At 37.1% G+C, this 14,731-nt stretch overlaps 6 protein-coding genes across 6 annotated transcripts; 3 read left to right on the top strand and 3 right to left on the bottom strand.

Annotated features, from left to right (window-relative positions):
* Nucleotides 1-2,683: 2,683 nt before the first annotated feature.
* Nucleotides 2,684-6,550, bottom strand: LOC130699242 (GRIP and coiled-coil domain-containing protein 2-like). The gene is made up of 9 exons (XM_057521548.2): nucleotides 6,332-6,550; nucleotides 5,865-6,238; nucleotides 5,441-5,761; nucleotides 4,788-5,372; nucleotides 4,247-4,710; nucleotides 3,974-4,178; nucleotides 3,762-3,909; nucleotides 3,304-3,704; nucleotides 2,684-3,221 (listed from the first exon to the last, which is right to left on the bottom strand). The coding sequence occupies exons 1-9, from the start codon at nucleotides 6,462-6,464 to the stop codon at nucleotides 3,039-3,041; spliced, it is 2,814 nt and encodes a 937-aa protein (XP_057377531.1). The 5' UTR covers nucleotides 6,465-6,550; the 3' UTR covers nucleotides 2,684-3,038.
* A 43-nt stretch (nucleotides 6,551-6,593) lies between these two features.
* Nucleotides 6,594-9,062, top strand: LOC130699258 (von Hippel-Lindau disease tumor suppressor-like). The gene is made up of 4 exons (XM_057521586.2): nucleotides 6,594-7,013; nucleotides 7,082-7,305; nucleotides 8,813-8,877; nucleotides 8,935-9,062. The coding sequence occupies exons 1-3, from the start codon at nucleotides 6,726-6,728 to the stop codon at nucleotides 8,826-8,828; spliced, it is 528 nt and encodes a 175-aa protein (XP_057377569.1). The 5' UTR covers nucleotides 6,594-6,725; the 3' UTR covers nucleotides 8,829-8,877; nucleotides 8,935-9,062.
* LOC130699261 (cytochrome c oxidase assembly protein COX15 homolog) lies at nucleotides 7,721-11,687 on the bottom strand. Its single transcript, XM_057521589.1, is given in 12 exon segments — nucleotides 7,721-8,012; nucleotides 8,116-8,229; nucleotides 8,288-8,442; nucleotides 8,531-8,783; nucleotides 8,862-9,048; nucleotides 9,108-9,205; nucleotides 9,267-9,301; nucleotides 9,361-9,592; nucleotides 10,836-10,975; nucleotides 11,033-11,260; nucleotides 11,322-11,468; nucleotides 11,527-11,687. Coding segments are annotated over 12 exon segments (1,809 nt in total). The 5' UTR covers nucleotides 11,606-11,687; the 3' UTR covers nucleotides 7,721-7,871.
* LOC130699259 (small ribosomal subunit protein bS6m-like) lies at nucleotides 10,028-10,641 on the top strand. The gene has a single exon (XM_057521587.2). The coding sequence runs from the start codon at nucleotides 10,124-10,126 to the stop codon at nucleotides 10,568-10,570; it is 447 nt and encodes a 148-aa protein (XP_057377570.1). The 5' UTR covers nucleotides 10,028-10,123; the 3' UTR covers nucleotides 10,571-10,641.
* Nucleotides 11,688-12,031: 344 nt separating the features above from the next.
* Nucleotides 12,032-13,776, top strand: LOC130699254 (histone-lysine N-trimethyltransferase SMYD5-like). Its single transcript, XM_057521580.2, has 7 exons — nucleotides 12,032-12,212; nucleotides 12,276-12,403; nucleotides 12,463-12,583; nucleotides 12,643-12,764; nucleotides 12,824-13,061; nucleotides 13,168-13,247; nucleotides 13,310-13,776. The coding sequence occupies exons 1-7, from the start codon at nucleotides 12,147-12,149 to the stop codon at nucleotides 13,716-13,718; spliced, it is 1,164 nt and encodes a 387-aa protein (XP_057377563.1). The 5' UTR covers nucleotides 12,032-12,146; the 3' UTR covers nucleotides 13,719-13,776.
* Nucleotides 13,715-14,658, bottom strand: LOC130699257 (small ribosomal subunit protein mS26-like). Its single transcript, XM_057521584.1, has 3 exons — nucleotides 14,322-14,658; nucleotides 13,998-14,259; nucleotides 13,715-13,932 (listed from the first exon to the last, which is right to left on the bottom strand). Exons 1-3 carry the CDS (start codon nucleotides 14,534-14,536, stop codon nucleotides 13,762-13,764), a joined length of 648 nt encoding a protein of 215 aa, XP_057377567.1. The 5' UTR covers nucleotides 14,537-14,658; the 3' UTR covers nucleotides 13,715-13,761.
* Between the last annotated feature and the right edge of the window lie 73 nt (nucleotides 14,659-14,731).

Here is a 14,731-nt window from a genome sequence, read left to right as displayed (position 1 = left end):
TATAGCCCTTAATTGGTTTTCATCTAAATACTTTACAATAGCCACCGCTTGAATATACCTTACTCGAGTCCAACCGGTTCCTTATTCAAATTTGTGTAGCGTCTCTCCTTGGTTGGACAACGTTTTTCGCTCACCTGTCTCATTTGTCTCGTGAATGTTGGCTGTTCTTTGAACGGATGCAAAAATACAATTTCAAAAAAAGGCTAGTAATGTTCTATGTATTACAAATACTATACCTATGCATTTTTTTGTTTTTTTTTCTTGGTAAATCTAGCCACCGAACAGTTGCGCACTGTGAAGGCCTGTGTTGCTATACATTGGCTGCATACATCTACGTCTCGCAGTGTCTTTCGACACAAAAGTTCCAAATGTATTGATCGTAGGTCTCCTAACAGCGTCCTATACAGTCTACGTTCTCAATGAGAAACGAAGACCATAATTTAAACTGTACACTGTTCACGCAGCGACAAGTCTGCTGTATAGCATTTACGAATGTCGATACGATGTAAAGTTCCCATCTTAACACATTTGCCACAAATTGACTGGAAAATTCCTCGTTCATTCTGTTGTTCGAAGACATAACCAAACATGAACTTACTGTCCGGCAAATATAGTTTGTCTTCATCTATCTCTCCGCACCTCATTACAGGCGAGAATTTATTTTAGTCAGGTAGAGCTTAGCGACGCTTAGCCGGAAACAGAAGTCAAAAAGAAGGAGAAAGTGTTAAACTGATTGCCGTTTCCGCGGATATAGTTATGTAAGGTTGGAACTCAAGAAGGCTGTCCTTCCCATAGGCTAAATGCCGTAATGAAGATCCTTATATGCATGACGTGTAATTTAATCATTATCGATCGTTATTAGCTCAGGATTGTCGTTACACATGCCCGACTTGGGTTTCTGCACCTCACTTGCATCGCAGCTATTCCGGACGACAAAGTTGAAACCAGCTTCCATCCGGATTTCCAATTTTGTTGCTGGCGAAATACCTATCTTGCTTTAAATTCCATTTCAATTGTAAGCTGATACTATTACTTTGAATACTATGGCAATTATTTCGTACCATTTTTCGTCCCCTCATCCGCATGTTATCAGTCACCAATCCTGGTTACAGGATTGAGCTGTAGTATCAATCCTCCAGTCAAGGCTATTTCCTACCGCCATACCGCCGCCATCCAGCGGCAGACGATACTATTGTATTCTCACTTTCGTGAAAATCGGTAGAAAGCGAAATGAATATACATGATTTTGATTCAGGTTTGAATAGTAATCACCGATATAAAGTTTTTTTTTTTCAATGGGACTTACAGTTTTTTAAATAAACGATTCGCGCCAGTACGCGACAGCGCTAGGGCGTTTTTTGTTTAGAGAGCCGTCACGTACGGGCGCATTAGTTTTGCGGTATACTTCACAAACGGTTGAATTAATGAAAAAAAAAAAATTCTCCCCGAATCGGCATTCAATTGTGAGTATATCCTGTAATATTCAACCAATTCCGATGAGTGTAAATTTTTGCAGGCAAAATTTTTAAGCCCGACTATTCTTATTTTTACGTTTTTTACGTTTATTTAAAAAACTATAAAGCTCGTTGAAAAATAAACTAGATATTTGTGATTGGCATTCAATTCTGCATCGAATTCATGTGTTTTAAGCCAAATCAAAAATTTGGCCAAAAATGAAAAAGTGGGAAGGCTATAGCCTTCTCACTTTCGTCAAAATCTACAAAAAACTAAAACTTTTGGAATTCGATAAAAATCACAGGGTGTAGTCAAAATTGAACGCTGAGTCCGATTTCGATAGTGGTTTTCTCGTTAAACCAGTCGTTTAAAAAATAAACTTAAAAAATGTGCTGCTAACACCCCGACTTTTTTTTTGTTTTTTTATGTAAAATTCAAAAACTATAAGGCCAATTCAAAAATAATTTTGACTTGGGTGATAAGCATTCCATTCTGCATCGAAATCATGTATTTTGAGTCAAATTTAAAATTTAGCCATAACTGAAAATAAGCCCAACAAAATAAGCCCGGCTTTAAATCAATTTTGTATTTTAAAAAAATCTTAATATTCAATGATACATATACATGATTTCGATTGAAAATGGAATGATAATGACGGAAATCAAGCTTATTTTTCTATAGTACTTAAAGTTTTTTTAATAAACGAAGGAAATTAGCGCGCCAGTACGCAGTTGATAAGCATTCCATTTTGGTTCCTTATTCAAATTTGTGTGGCTTCTCTCCTTGGTTGGACAACGTTTTTCTCTAACCTGTCTCGTGAATGTTGGTTGTTCTTTGAACGGATGCAAAAATACAATTTCACTCCGCTATAGTATTAATCCTTCAGTCAAGGCTATTTGCTACCGCCATACCGCCGCCATCGAGCGGCAGACGATACTATTGCACGAACTCCAGAGATCAGCAACAACAGCTTTAACTTTTAGAAATAGCATTCTTTAAATAGCATAAGAAAACACCAAATAACAACAGCTGGAAGATCGATTTGATATTATGGCTGGGTTACGGGATTGGATGACTGATAACATGCGGGTGAGGGACGAAAAATGGCACTAAAAAATTGCCACGCGTCCACTACTAATGAAAACTCTCATTCTACGGAATGCTTAAAAGCATACGCGCGATTGCTCAAATGAACAAAGAAACCAAAAATCCAATTATAGCAACCCGATAAGACATAATATTGTATTCGCCGATGTGAAAGTAGTAAAACAGAAAGGGATTAGTTTATATAACATTCACCTTTCACAGATTCAGATAACCAATGTTTTTATCGTTAGGTACGCAAATAGTTTTTTTCTACACTACATATCGTCTGAAATCGCATACTGATTCCCTTCTTAGCCGCAACAATCATAATTGTTGTTCTATTATAAAAGCAACCACAATACGTTACTAGACTAATACTGCCCACACTGACAATATGCAGCGATGGATGGAGTAGTATATCAAGTTGGACCGGACCGATAACAAATAAACAGCATTCAGGAAAGTTATGCACATATTTTATCGAACATCACACATGACTATTGATTTGGTGCGAAGTAATTGAAAACACCACCCCAACCTATGGGTCTAACCACCCCGTCTGCCGACTGCCGACTAAATGTTTGATGTAGTTCTTGCACTTCTAGGGGACTTAAGCGGAGTAACGTGGTGAGCACTGGGACAAGTCGACTGCGCTCTTCTCCTCTAGGTAAAGTAACAAACTAAAAAGGAGAGAAAATAAGAATAATATTTTGTTGCAAGTTAAATTCATCATGTGTGATCGGGAATCACTTTAATTCTTACTTTGAGAACAACATTTTTCAAGTACTCAAGGTTTTCGATGTGTTTTTGTCGTTCTTCAGATCGTTCTGCACGCCGTATTTCCTCTTTTAACGCATCGGCAAGTTGCGAGAGGCGAGCTTCATTAGCTTCTGATTCTGCCAACAGAGCAGCTAAATGTTTGCAGCGTTTTTCCACAACCGCCAGGGATTCGTAGTGTTGTTCATAGGAAATTGTTGCCAATTCATTCGGGAAAATAACAGTATCTTCGGAAGGCAGTTGAGAATTAAGCAACAGCTCTAATGGAATAGGCTTCCGCGAATCGTTCTCAGTGTTTTCACGCTGTTGGTGGGCCAGGTTTCCATCTTCAGACCCTTCACCCCGCTCTCGTTCTACCATCGTATAATCGTCACGTCGTTGATCACCTACAAAAGTAAGAAAATTAAGCTATACATAATCAGATATTCAATGGATTACACTACCTTTTACAAGAGGACTGGCAGTCCGTTGCGCCTGATAATTTGTTACTACCTTCTGTAATCTTGCAGATTCAAGTGTAATTTCATCAAGATTGTTTTGCAATTCCAAAATTTCTTGGCTATGGCGCAACTTGAGACCATCCATTTGTTCCTAAATGATAGATTGTTTAAATTAAACACCAATGAATTTCATTACATCCAAAGGCTAAATATACCCGATGTAGAGAGGCTAGTAATTGATTATCACTCTGCAACCGAGACACTTGTGAATGATGTTCTCGTTTGATGATTTCTATTTCCGATTCGGCACGCTCTAATCGTTGACGCATAGTTTCAACAGCTGATGTTTGGGTTGCTGCATTTCGTTCCCTTTCCGATCGCAAATTCGAAACTTCATTTTGTGAGAACACCAGCTGCGACCTGAATACACACACCATTAAGATTTATACTTTTCCGTCAAGATAAAGATCAATGAATTCATTACTAACTCAAGTTCAGCTATTTTCGTTTTAAGAGCCTCGACGACACGTTGTAACATTTCTCGTTCAACTTGATCTGTATTTAAATCGTTAACGGCTTCTTTTGACGACAGGGATGCAGGGTTTACTTCTGTCTTTTGCTTTTTTAAAACGCTTGTTGCCCGTATCTTATAATTTTCATATTCCGCACGGAGCTCAGAAAGTTCTAGATGGAGATTCTCTCTCGTAACCTTTTCGGTAGTTGCCGATTCTTCCAGCGTCCCAAGTTGCTTGCGCAGTGTCTCAATGGCAACCGTCGATCCCGTCTGGACCTTGTGGAGTTCGGCGTTGACTGCGGATAACTGTAACTTGAGATTATCGACCTCACTTTCTTTCGATTCTGCCCTGGCAATAGCATGGCGAATTTCCGTTCTTTGCTGTAGTAGTTCGCTTTGACATGAATCTAGTTGTAGCTGAATTGCATCTACATTCATCTGTTAGATCAAAAGAAGAGTGAAGAACGAATACAAACACGCTAGAGTATTTGAAAAAATAAAAAAAAACGTCATACTTTCAATTCTGCCGCTCGCTGTTGTTCCGTGACAACTTGCTGTTCCAATAGCTGAATTTGTACTTGTAGGCCAGATTTTTCTTCAGTAAGTTGATCAACCAAGTTTTGTTTTAAAACAAATTCTTTTTTTATCGCATTCAGTTGGGCATTCAAATCAGACACCGATTTTTCGTAGTCCGTTAATTCCAATTCCAGTAGGCTCTGTTTCTTAGACTCCTGCTTAACGGCTTGATTTTTTTTATTGAGTTCATCCACAGTACAGCTCAACTGCCTGATTTCGCTTTTGAGCCGATCACATTCCTTGCTCAACTCAGCGCGTAGGATTTTGTCTGACTCGTTTTCCTTTCGACAGTCGTCATATAAGAGTTTATGTTCTTGAATAGACTTTTCTAAAGCTTTTTTGGAAATCTCAAGATTGGCTACAGTTGTTTTCAGGATGGTTGCTTCATTTTTAAATTCCTCTGCTCTTTGTCTACTATTTGCAAGTTCTTGGATTGAATTATCACAATCTTTCTTCATCACATTTAGTTCCGATTTTTTCGCATCTAATTCGTCATTCAGGCGATCAATTTCCTTTTGGGCTGCCTGAATCGAATAGAAATTTACTCTTTTACGATTTTCTGGATGACGCTACAAGAATGATTATGATTTACCTGCAAATTTAATGGATTTTTAGAAATATTTCTGTTTTTATCATCTACTCTCAATAACGCGAGTTGATTTTCCTTGTCGTGCAATTGATTGTTTTGTTCCGCAATTTTTCGCTTCATTCTTACAGCTAACATTTTTAACTTGTTGTATCTGTCTTCTAGGGAATCTTCGACGTCTTTCATGCGGTGGATTTCTTCAGCTTTGCTTACGGTTGATGTACTCAGAATTTCACTTTGCGTTTCGAATTTATTTGCTTCGCTCTCCAACTGTTCGATTTTTCTTTCCTTCTCCGCCACCAACTGAAGGAAGGTTTCAGTTTTCACCTGGCCAAAGTTAATAATCAGAAAAATTAACCAAATAAGAATACAAGAAATCTGTGAAAAGGAAAGGAGTGTTCAAGACAATTTTAGATTTTATGTGGAGTACCTTAAATTCTTTTTCATTTGTTTGGCATTTTTCCTCAAGCCGAGTTATTGCTTCACCTCTCTGTTTCAAAACATCATTCATTTTATTCAATTCTTCTACAAAACCATCTTTCTGTTGCCCATAATTCTCTTCAAGGTTCTTAAGCTTTGCTTGCATGTCTTCACTTTTTGAGACTAACAAAGTTTTTTCTTCATTTCTTAATTTTAATTGGGATTCCAAATCTGAAACTTGTAAAGTTAAAGAAAAGCCTTGACAATTTGTGTGGTCATATTGGACACTGCTGTCCAAGTGTGTTTCTTGTGTGACCAACTGGGAAGCTTGACCCTCAAGATTAGAAATTTTATCAAGAAGATAACTTTCTCTTTGTTGAGCTTCTACATATAAAAATAGAAAATATGTAGTTACAAAATGAATAAAACAGTTAGCATCTAATGCCTTTATTTTTAAGGTGCTGAGCTATCACTTACCATCTTTAGCTTGCTTTGCTCTTTGTGCAAGAGCTAAATAACTCTTACAGCGTTTCAGTAGTTCATCGCGATCTAAATCTTCTAAAGCTACCTTTTTATTGCCATTGTTTGGCTTTCCAATGCTATCTTCCATTTAAATAATTATGTTCTTTACACTTGTCAAACTTACATATAGAACTTCTAACGTGTCAAAACTGGTAGACTGACAACGTAAGACTACATCTACTGCCAATAGTCTACACTACGTGCCTTTGATACGTCACACGGATCTAATGTTGTATTGTTGTTTACTATATTAAATTTGTTGTAACATTGGAATCAACAGTAAAGAAATAGTATCACGTAACTTTTACTTTAAGTTTCATTTTATATTACTATCTCTAGTTATGTGAGAATGACAAGAAATGAAGGAAATCAGGGAGACGGCGTCCATGAAATCATTCGGTCACAACCCAGTCGTGGCTTGAGTTTTGTCAGATTTTGCAATGCGACTCCAAGGAGAGTAGAGGTTATATGGATGAATTATGAAGGTGCTCGAGTAAAATATAAAACCCTTGATCCGGACGAATTCTTCGATGTCAATACATATGTGGCTCATCCATGGCTGTTTCAAGATGCTATAACACATGAAAGGTTAAATGCAAACTCTAAACATGTATTTGAACCAAAGCCTTGGTATGAGGTAAATAGTTCTTAAGCAATCATATACTCAAATTTTATTCATTTACATCATTGTTCTATTTCTTTTAGCAATATCTTCCAGACTTACGTAGTGGGAGAATTCATCCCCAAGATATTCAACCCAAGCGTGTTACAGTAAACATTACAAGCCCTCTTTACTCCCTCAAAGTTACTGCAATGCACACAATTAGAAGAAACCTAAAAGATTATAACCATGTTTGTCAGCTAGAAATACCCAGGCAGTTGCAACAAGACCTTGTAGAGCTCATGAAATCTTGCAGGATGGAAAAACTGTAAGTTTGAAGGGTTTATTGCCAAGTTATGCTTATCCAAGTTTTTCATATTTGAAGGGTATATTTCTAAGTTATGCTTAACCAGTTATACCAATATACTATGTCTTGCTCTTTTCATGTTAGATTATTTTGTGCTTTAACACAAAATCTGTTGGGCATTTTATAATAATTATGTCAGTTGTCTGCCAAAATGTCCAATGTCTAAACCATTAATTGTTCTAACTTGCCAACATATCTGATCATCTAACTGAAATAAATCCGTAGCCTTCGTCTTATTATCTCCATTCTATAAACGAAAAGACAGTCTTAACTTCACTAACGTCCACCCAATAAAACCGAAATAAATTCGTTTTTCTTTAAAGCACTATTTCATCGGGAAATAGAAAAATTCGGTTCCCTTTATGCTAAGCCGACATTTGTGATTTCGACAAATTTATTTTAGTCACGTATCTTGCTAACATTAAGTTCAATAGGCAATGGAACACCATCATATGTACGATAATGGAGTAGTACCAATCTTGCCACGATGCAAAGAGATTTAACCAGCGATTTCTAGACTAATATTTCTATTTTGGGATATACTTCAGATTTTTCAGTTCGTGTGAAAGCCACAATGCAGTCGAAAGCAACACTAAGGAGCCGGCTTGATGAGACGAAGCTAACGGTGTCGGAACATAAAATAGAAGCGTAGCAATCCCTAGAGAGGCCTGGAAAAATAAATAAATAAATAAATCTTAGAGATATAGAAATATAGATATATAGATATCCTGGCATCATCCTTATCAAGTTGCATAAACCCTTAATATATACCTGAATCCAGGCCATGGCAGCTAAAGCATTAGCGGCGTATCGTGCTCGAGTTGGGAGTACTATCCGACGCGATATAAGCCATACGGTCGACAAGAGAAGGACCGTAAAGTGACCCTTCATATGTATTGTTATATTATTAATGCTTTTCCAAGTATTATATTTATGTGTCTACCAAAGTGCGATGATCAAACTGCACGGTAGAAGGATTTTCTGTGAAATTCCTAATGGCTGGCGATAACGCCAGCAAGTCTTCGGGTAATAATCGGCCAGCCATTAGCGGATACGAATTATAAACAAGACCGGCGTCTAATCCTGCCACAAATGCTCCTTTACACAACAATAATGAAAAATACTACGTGAAAGAGATAGTTTAATTGCCGCTATGACTAAGTATCGGTAGTGGATAACAAAATACCTGATATTGCGGTGAGGAAAACGATTCCTTTGGAAAAATGGACTAATCGTTTAAACTTGATAGCTGCCTTAGAGACTTCCATCACTTTGGCAGGTATTAAATGATGTAAAGACGTCCACAGAAAAAGAGAATAAAGTACAAAAGCCGAACCAAGATGTGAGGCTAGTCTGTACTGTGAAACCCTAGGAACATCTGCTTCACCATGAAATCTGTCTTCTAAGCCAGATTTTACCATGTACCATCCAAGCAGACCCTAATTGCCAATTTTTTTTTTAGTTGTAGGGTTGTTGAAGTCTAGAAATTTCTGCACTTTCAGCTAATGTATGAGTACCTGACATCCAATCAAGGTACCATAAATAAGGACTCTCTTCTTTAGTGCTGGATTGAAATAGCCCTTTTTCCAGAAAATTGCAGCAGGTATTACAAACATTGCTCCAATCAATCTTCCCCACATTCGGTGTCCATATTCCATATGCCAGATGAATTTGAATTCTTCTAAATTAATTCCCTTCTTCAACCTAATGGGAGTCATAAAAATTTATAATGCTGCTTTCACAGACAAATTAGATTTAAATACTGTTTGTATTCAGGAAACTGTTTATATTTTTCAAATTCTTTTTCCCAATCTTCTCTTGTGAGTGGGGGTCTCTCACCAAAGGCAGACCATTCAACCATCTAGGGATCAAAATTTAATGATTACATGATACTATATAAAGTTTCTATAATTTTTTTTTACTGATAGGCCTGACTCTGTTAATCGGGTAAGTCCTCCTGTGTGTATTAAAATACTATTATATAAAATATCCAACTATATAAAACACTATTCTTACCAATCACCACTGCTCCAAAACACATTCCTGCTCATGTCCCAAGCCACCGTCCAATCCACTTTGATTGCTGTAAAGTTGGTGCCTCAGCAACAGTGACTACATGTCTGGTAAGAGGCTTAAAAGTCTTCAAATGCTTTGAAGATGCACTTAACTTTAAATGATTAGGTTTGAAGGTAGTCGCATAGTTTCGTTGGCACACATTTCTTAGGTAAGGTCTCATGTGATTACATAACTAAAATTTGAAAAGATTTAGGTGGTGTTATGGTTGATAAATCAGGAAGTTGTTTACCAAATTTGGATTCTGTAAGAATTTAGCAACTACTATCATTTTGCCACGAAAAGAAATTGTGAAACTACCTTTACTCGCAGATTTTCAAAATTAAAGTCACGTCTGCCTTCTGCCGCTATCAATTTTCAAGTTCAAGACCGGCTGCTGGTTCAGCAGACGATTTATAACTCAGAACTTGATGACACAATAGAACATCATTTTTAATTCATTTATTTTAAAAAATCATATTAGGAAATTATCTAGTTTATTTCAAAGACAAAAAAAATTATTTAGAATTCCTAGTATAACAACCAACCAAGGTTTTTTGTAAAATTCATGTAAATCGTGAATTTCCTAGCAGAAGAAATTTCTGAAAAACAATTGCCTGACAAGTATACTGCGGGCACTACGTGCTTGTGGCCTGTTGTTAGTAGTAAGCACGTTAAATAGTTTATTCGTTTCAGTTTAACGTTTGTCGGTGTCCTTTTAAATATCATGCCTTTCTACGAGTTATCGTTGACCTTACGGACACTTTCCAGGCCAGAGTTGATTGCTTCACTGCGACGTTCTGCTGAAACGATATTGCAGCAAGGCGGAGTTCTTCGACAATTCGTTTCCTTAGGAACTAACCCCCTGCCCTTTAAAATGAAAGCACACAATATATGGCATAGAGAAGGAACATATTTTGTCATGAAATTTGATGCTCCAAGTTCTGCCATTGAAAACCTCAATGATGAGTTCAAGAGAGACATTGATCTCATAAGATCACATGTAGTGAGATGTGAGGAACCAGTCCAGCATGAATGCACCTTGGAAGAAGAGATGAAACCACCAGCTTACCGTAAAGATGTTCAGCAACTCATAGAAGAAGGCCAAAAAGTTGTCAGACACAAGTTTAAACAGAACACACCTGGATTTGATTTTTATCCATTTCAAAAATAGTCTGTTCAGAGTCATATGTAGCACCATCAACTACCGTCATGAAATAAATGAGAAAAATTAGTTACTTCTAATCTACCACATCTATCTTTGTTCCTTATATTATTCAAATAAACCAAAACATTTTAGTATCAGTTCCCATTTCAGTAATTTTTTTTCTCTATTGGTTGGAACTCATTTATTAGGGGTTTCATAAAATTTAAAAGATTTGTTGAAAGAGTCAACCTTAGATCAAACACAAATCACACTAAACACTTTTATAACTCACAAATGTATGGACATTTTGAATAGATGTAGAGAAAGATCTCAGTTGGACTTCCTGTGCATTTTGAATTGATAGTGGCTGAACATCTCCCCATCCCTCTCCTTGAGTGTCTTTCTTGGTATGCACCTGAAGATCAAATGAGCCTAAGGATGAAGAGGGCAAAATTTAAAATAGTTCATGACACAGGATCAGGCACATACAAACACAATCTAGGAGTGGTAGGAATGTGACACAGGCAGTAATTTGTCTGAGAACATTCCGAATCTCTTGTTGGATGTCTTTTAATGGTTTAGTTCCCTGTTGTTTGACTTCTCCTGTTGGAGTTTCTTCAGCCACAATTCTGAATTCCCAGCACTCCAAAGGCTCCTTTGAATTTACATCACAGAGTGCAAGAACAAGCTTTTTTATTTTACCCTCAGTGAGCCATTCTGTGATTGATAAGGCAATGGAAGTGACTAGAATATGAATGACCAGAGAATTTAAACTTACTCTTAAGATGTGGCAAAATTTCATCAGTATACTTTTTTATCTCAGGCATTTTAGACATGTACATGGTAAGCCCATAATGCTGAGTAGGTATAAAGGATTCTTCTGGGAAGACGCCTCGTTGATAAAGAATGCTATTCAAGCTGTAATCTGCAAGACGACGTGACAAACATTACTTCCATTTCAGACATCTATTAAATGGACTTACTGAAGAAATCGACAATGAGTTCCACAGAACCCTTGAGAGTAACAAAATTTTGCGTTTCTTGGGCAGTTCCAGCAGCCATATTTTAAAAAGTTGGTTCAAGAGTTGAGGTGTGGTTTAAGTTAAAACTGAAGGGAAATATTTGAAAAAATTCAATAAATGAAAAAAAGGCGGAGCATCTGGTGTCCAGTGTTGTCGAAGTATATTACACTGCCACCAATTTTGCTTTATAAATTTTTACTCGTTTTTGTCGTTTCTTCTTTTTCAGTAAAAAAATTTATTTGCAACAGTTTGTTATATGCAGCTAATTTTTTCCAATAAATTCCAATATTCGTTGGCATTTAAAAATAAGGTTTTCTGCTGTTTGCAATTCCGCATCCGCTTTGCAACTTTTTGGCTACCTTTGGGCATTTTGGTCTGTTTCCCACCTCGTATACTGAAGGCCGTTCCTCATCGAATTTCCCGTTTTAGCCTAAAAATGATTCACATTTTGTATTATAGAAACTCCCGCAAAGCAGCCTTGGAGGACCTGAGTTAAGCCACACGTGGTGTTCGTGAACAGACGGACAGAGCATCCCCAAAAATCGGCTTCTAACTTAGAGATATCGCTAGTTTTGAACTAAATGGCATGTTCAAAAGAGACGTTTATTAATCACGGGGTTAAGATATGTCCCAGTCCGCAAACGGAGGTGATTGTTCGGGAGGGTTATCCAATTGGAACCAACCACAATAACAAGTTAAATTTTTAACAGGGACGTGGATTGTTTACAACTCGAAGTTTCAAAGTTGGGGAAACAATTATAGAAGAACAGCCTCTATTTTCATGCCAGTTTTCATGGAACTATGCTTATGGCTATTCAGCATGTGATTTTTGCATGAGGTACTTTATTTCTCTTGTAATTTGACATTCATTGTCAAAACTATTTCTTTTTTAAATAGACCTCTTGAAACAGCTGAAGAAAATGTAAGGCGTTTAACTGGTAATGCTGACATTATACTTCCACATCCAGAGTGTGATGAAACTGATAAATCCTCACATATCATTTGTTCCCAGTGTGCAGTAAGAAAAATACTGAACTTAAAAATATATTTTTAAATCCTTTCTATCTGACTACTAAGGTAACTTATTGCAGTATTGGGTGCAAGGATCGTGCCTGGAATCAATACCACAAAACACTTTGCTGTAACATGCTTGGTGGAAATCCCAATCATCCATTAGAAAAATTAAATGAAGCATGGAAGTTTGTTCTTAAATAATTTTTTTTTACTTCTGTACATTATCTTTCAAACACTTGAACAGGAAAATGCATTATCCACCAGAAACTTCCACAATCATGTTATTGGCAAGAATCCTTGCTACCTTCATTCAGAGGATAGATAGGGAAGAGCTCAAATGTCAGCTGATGTCCCTCTGCCATCATACTGCTAATGAGGAAGACACAATTGCCCACAAGCTATTGGGTTCAGAGTTTGAAAGCCAATTAGAACTTTTGCGTGATTTGTCCATTAAAGCCCTTGGAAGACCAGAAACAGATGAGGTATGTATTTTGTTTTATTTCTTTCGTTTAAACATTATCCCCCTTTTTTTTTTTTTTTTGTTGAATTGGGTGATGGTTAAACGGGTGGTTTTTCATTTTGTTATAGTTTCTAACTCCTCAAGGCTTCCGCTCTTTGATCGCACTGATCGGACGAAATGGTCAAGGCATAGGCACCAGTGCGTTTAGGTTAGCAAACAGTGAGTGTTTATTTCCGCATACTGAATTTTTTTTCTTTTTGGAATTATTAGTGTGTGGGTTCGTAAAGTTTCCGAAAATGACATCGATCCCACTACAGATTCCTTGATAGACACCATTTATCAAGAAATGGAAAAGGAATCGGGAGATTTTCTTAACAATGAAGGGTCGGCACTGTTTGCCGTACAGAGCGCTTGTAATCATAGTTGCGAGCCCAACAGTATTTCTTCTTTTCCATTCTCTAACCATACGGTAGCCCTAGTTGCATCAAAAGACTTACAAGAAGATGAAGAAATATTTATCAGCTATCTCGATGAATGTGTCCTTTCCAGGAGTAGACATTCGAGAAGAAAAATCCTAGAAGAGAACTATTTGTTTCACTGTAATTGTAGTCGATGCCAACTTGAAGCTGACGAACCCGATATGACTAGCGACGATGAAGAAAGTATGGAAGATGATTAGGATACAATGCTAGTTGTTGTATGCAAATCACTTTTCAATACACTCAATTGCTATTCAGTCTCTCTCGCTTCTCTTCTGGGATCGTGTCGATGGAAGTATCTTTACCTCGATAAATGTATCCATCTAGGTCTAAAGCAAAGTTAAAGTTGACAGGATTGGCAAGTGCGTCTTCTATGGCCTTCTCAATATTTTCAGGTTGGATGAATGGTGTGGACTAGAAAAACCATATTATTATATAATAAAAACATTTTTAAAAACAAATTTTTCAAAGATTTTTACCATTTGTTTCATAAGGAAGTCTTCGATCTGGATTTCATGTAGTTTGGACTCTCTCTCCTTTTTGATCAAAGAGGCTAAAACATTTTGCTGTGCTTTTTCTGCCTGGATTTTCAACCTTTCTTGTCTCAGCATGGCTGTTTTTTCATTCTCTAGGCGATTTTCTTCCATTAGTCGTTCATGCTCTTGGTCGTCTAATCTATGCTTCATTTGAGCTACTTCACCACTCTCTGCTTGTTTGAGAGATTGTTCAAAAAAATACTGTCTAAGACAGACATATATGTAAAGCAACTGTGGCAAAATTTAAATACTAAGTTTAGGTGTTACCTAATAGATTTCATACTGTTTTTGTAATTATCGAATAGGCGTTTGATTTCAGCCTTTTCATCTTCAGGCAAAACTGGTTTTGGTGTAATCCGGAAGATTTTAGACTTGGCCATAGGTGATCCGAGTGGTTTCCGCACCCATACTCGCTTGCTTCTACTCTGTAAATACGAAATGTTTATGACATTCAGGACTCGACTGCCACTGCTTCCAAACATGATGAAATGCTAGGTGAAAAGAGTAAACGAGATTATTGGCTTTATTAAATCGGTATTAACTATGACACTGCAAACAATGTATTATTGCCTGCCAGCTCTTTTTTGCTTTTCAATCACGTCGTCTGCCATCTGCCCATGCCCAGTCCACCGCTTTAAAAAAATTTATATATGTGTATATTTTCCGGTGGTATAATT

This window comes from Daphnia carinata, chromosome 7, assembly GCF_022539665.2.
Source record: "Daphnia carinata strain CSIRO-1 chromosome 7, CSIRO_AGI_Dcar_HiC_V3, whole genome shotgun sequence".
Lineage (NCBI taxonomy): Eukaryota > Metazoa > Arthropoda > Branchiopoda > Diplostraca > Daphniidae > Daphnia > Daphnia carinata.
The sequence above is the reverse complement of the archived record's forward strand: the minus strand, read 5'-3'. Positions and strand labels throughout refer to the sequence as shown.

What these genes read in the sequence shown, in the direction of transcription:
- LOC130699242 (XM_057521548.2), bottom strand. Translation starts at nt 6,464, where the DNA reads ATGGAAGATAGCATTGGAAAGCCAAACAATGGCAATAAAAAGGTAGCT. An exon ending in CAAATGAAAAAGAATTTAAG is followed by an intron (nt 5,762 to 5,864) that starts GTACTCCACATA and finishes AACTTTGGCCAG; the next exon opens with GTGAAAACTGAAACCTTCCT. An exon ending in AAAATCCATTAAATTTGCAG is followed by an intron (nt 5,373 to 5,440) that starts GTAAATCATAAT and finishes TATTCGATTCAG; the next exon opens with GCAGCCCAAAAGGAAATTGA.
- LOC130699258 (XM_057521586.2), top strand. Translation starts at nt 6,726, where the DNA reads ATGACAAGAAATGAAGGAAATCAGGGAGACGGCGTCCATGAAATCATT. An exon ending in AACCAAAGCCTTGGTATGAG is followed by an intron (nt 7,014 to 7,081) that starts GTAAATAGTTCT and finishes TATTTCTTTTAG; the next exon opens with CAATATCTTCCAGACTTACG.
- LOC130699259 (XM_057521587.2), top strand. Translation starts at nt 10,124, where the DNA reads ATGCCTTTCTACGAGTTATCGTTGACCTTACGGACACTTTCCAGGCCA.
- LOC130699254 (XM_057521580.2), top strand. Translation starts at nt 12,147, where the DNA reads ATGGCATGTTCAAAAGAGACGTTTATTAATCACGGGGTTAAGATATGT. An exon ending in AAATTAAATGAAGCATGGAA is followed by an intron (nt 12,765 to 12,823) that starts GTTTGTTCTTAA and finishes ACACTTGAACAG; the next exon opens with GAAAATGCATTATCCACCAG. An exon ending in ATAGGCACCAGTGCGTTTAG is followed by an intron (nt 13,248 to 13,309) that starts GTTAGCAAACAG and finishes TGGAATTATTAG; the next exon opens with TGTGTGGGTTCGTAAAGTTT.
- LOC130699257 (XM_057521584.1), bottom strand. Translation starts at nt 14,536, where the DNA reads ATGTTTGGAAGCAGTGGCAGTCGAGTCCTGAATGTCATAAACATTTCG. An exon ending in AACAGTATGAAATCTATTAG is followed by an intron (nt 14,260 to 14,321) that starts GTAACACCTAAA and finishes TGTCTGTCTTAG; the next exon opens with ACAGTATTTTTTTGAACAAT. An exon ending in ACTTCCTTATGAAACAAATG is followed by an intron (nt 13,933 to 13,997) that starts GTAAAAATCTTT and finishes TGGTTTTTCTAG; the next exon opens with TCCACACCATTCATCCAACC.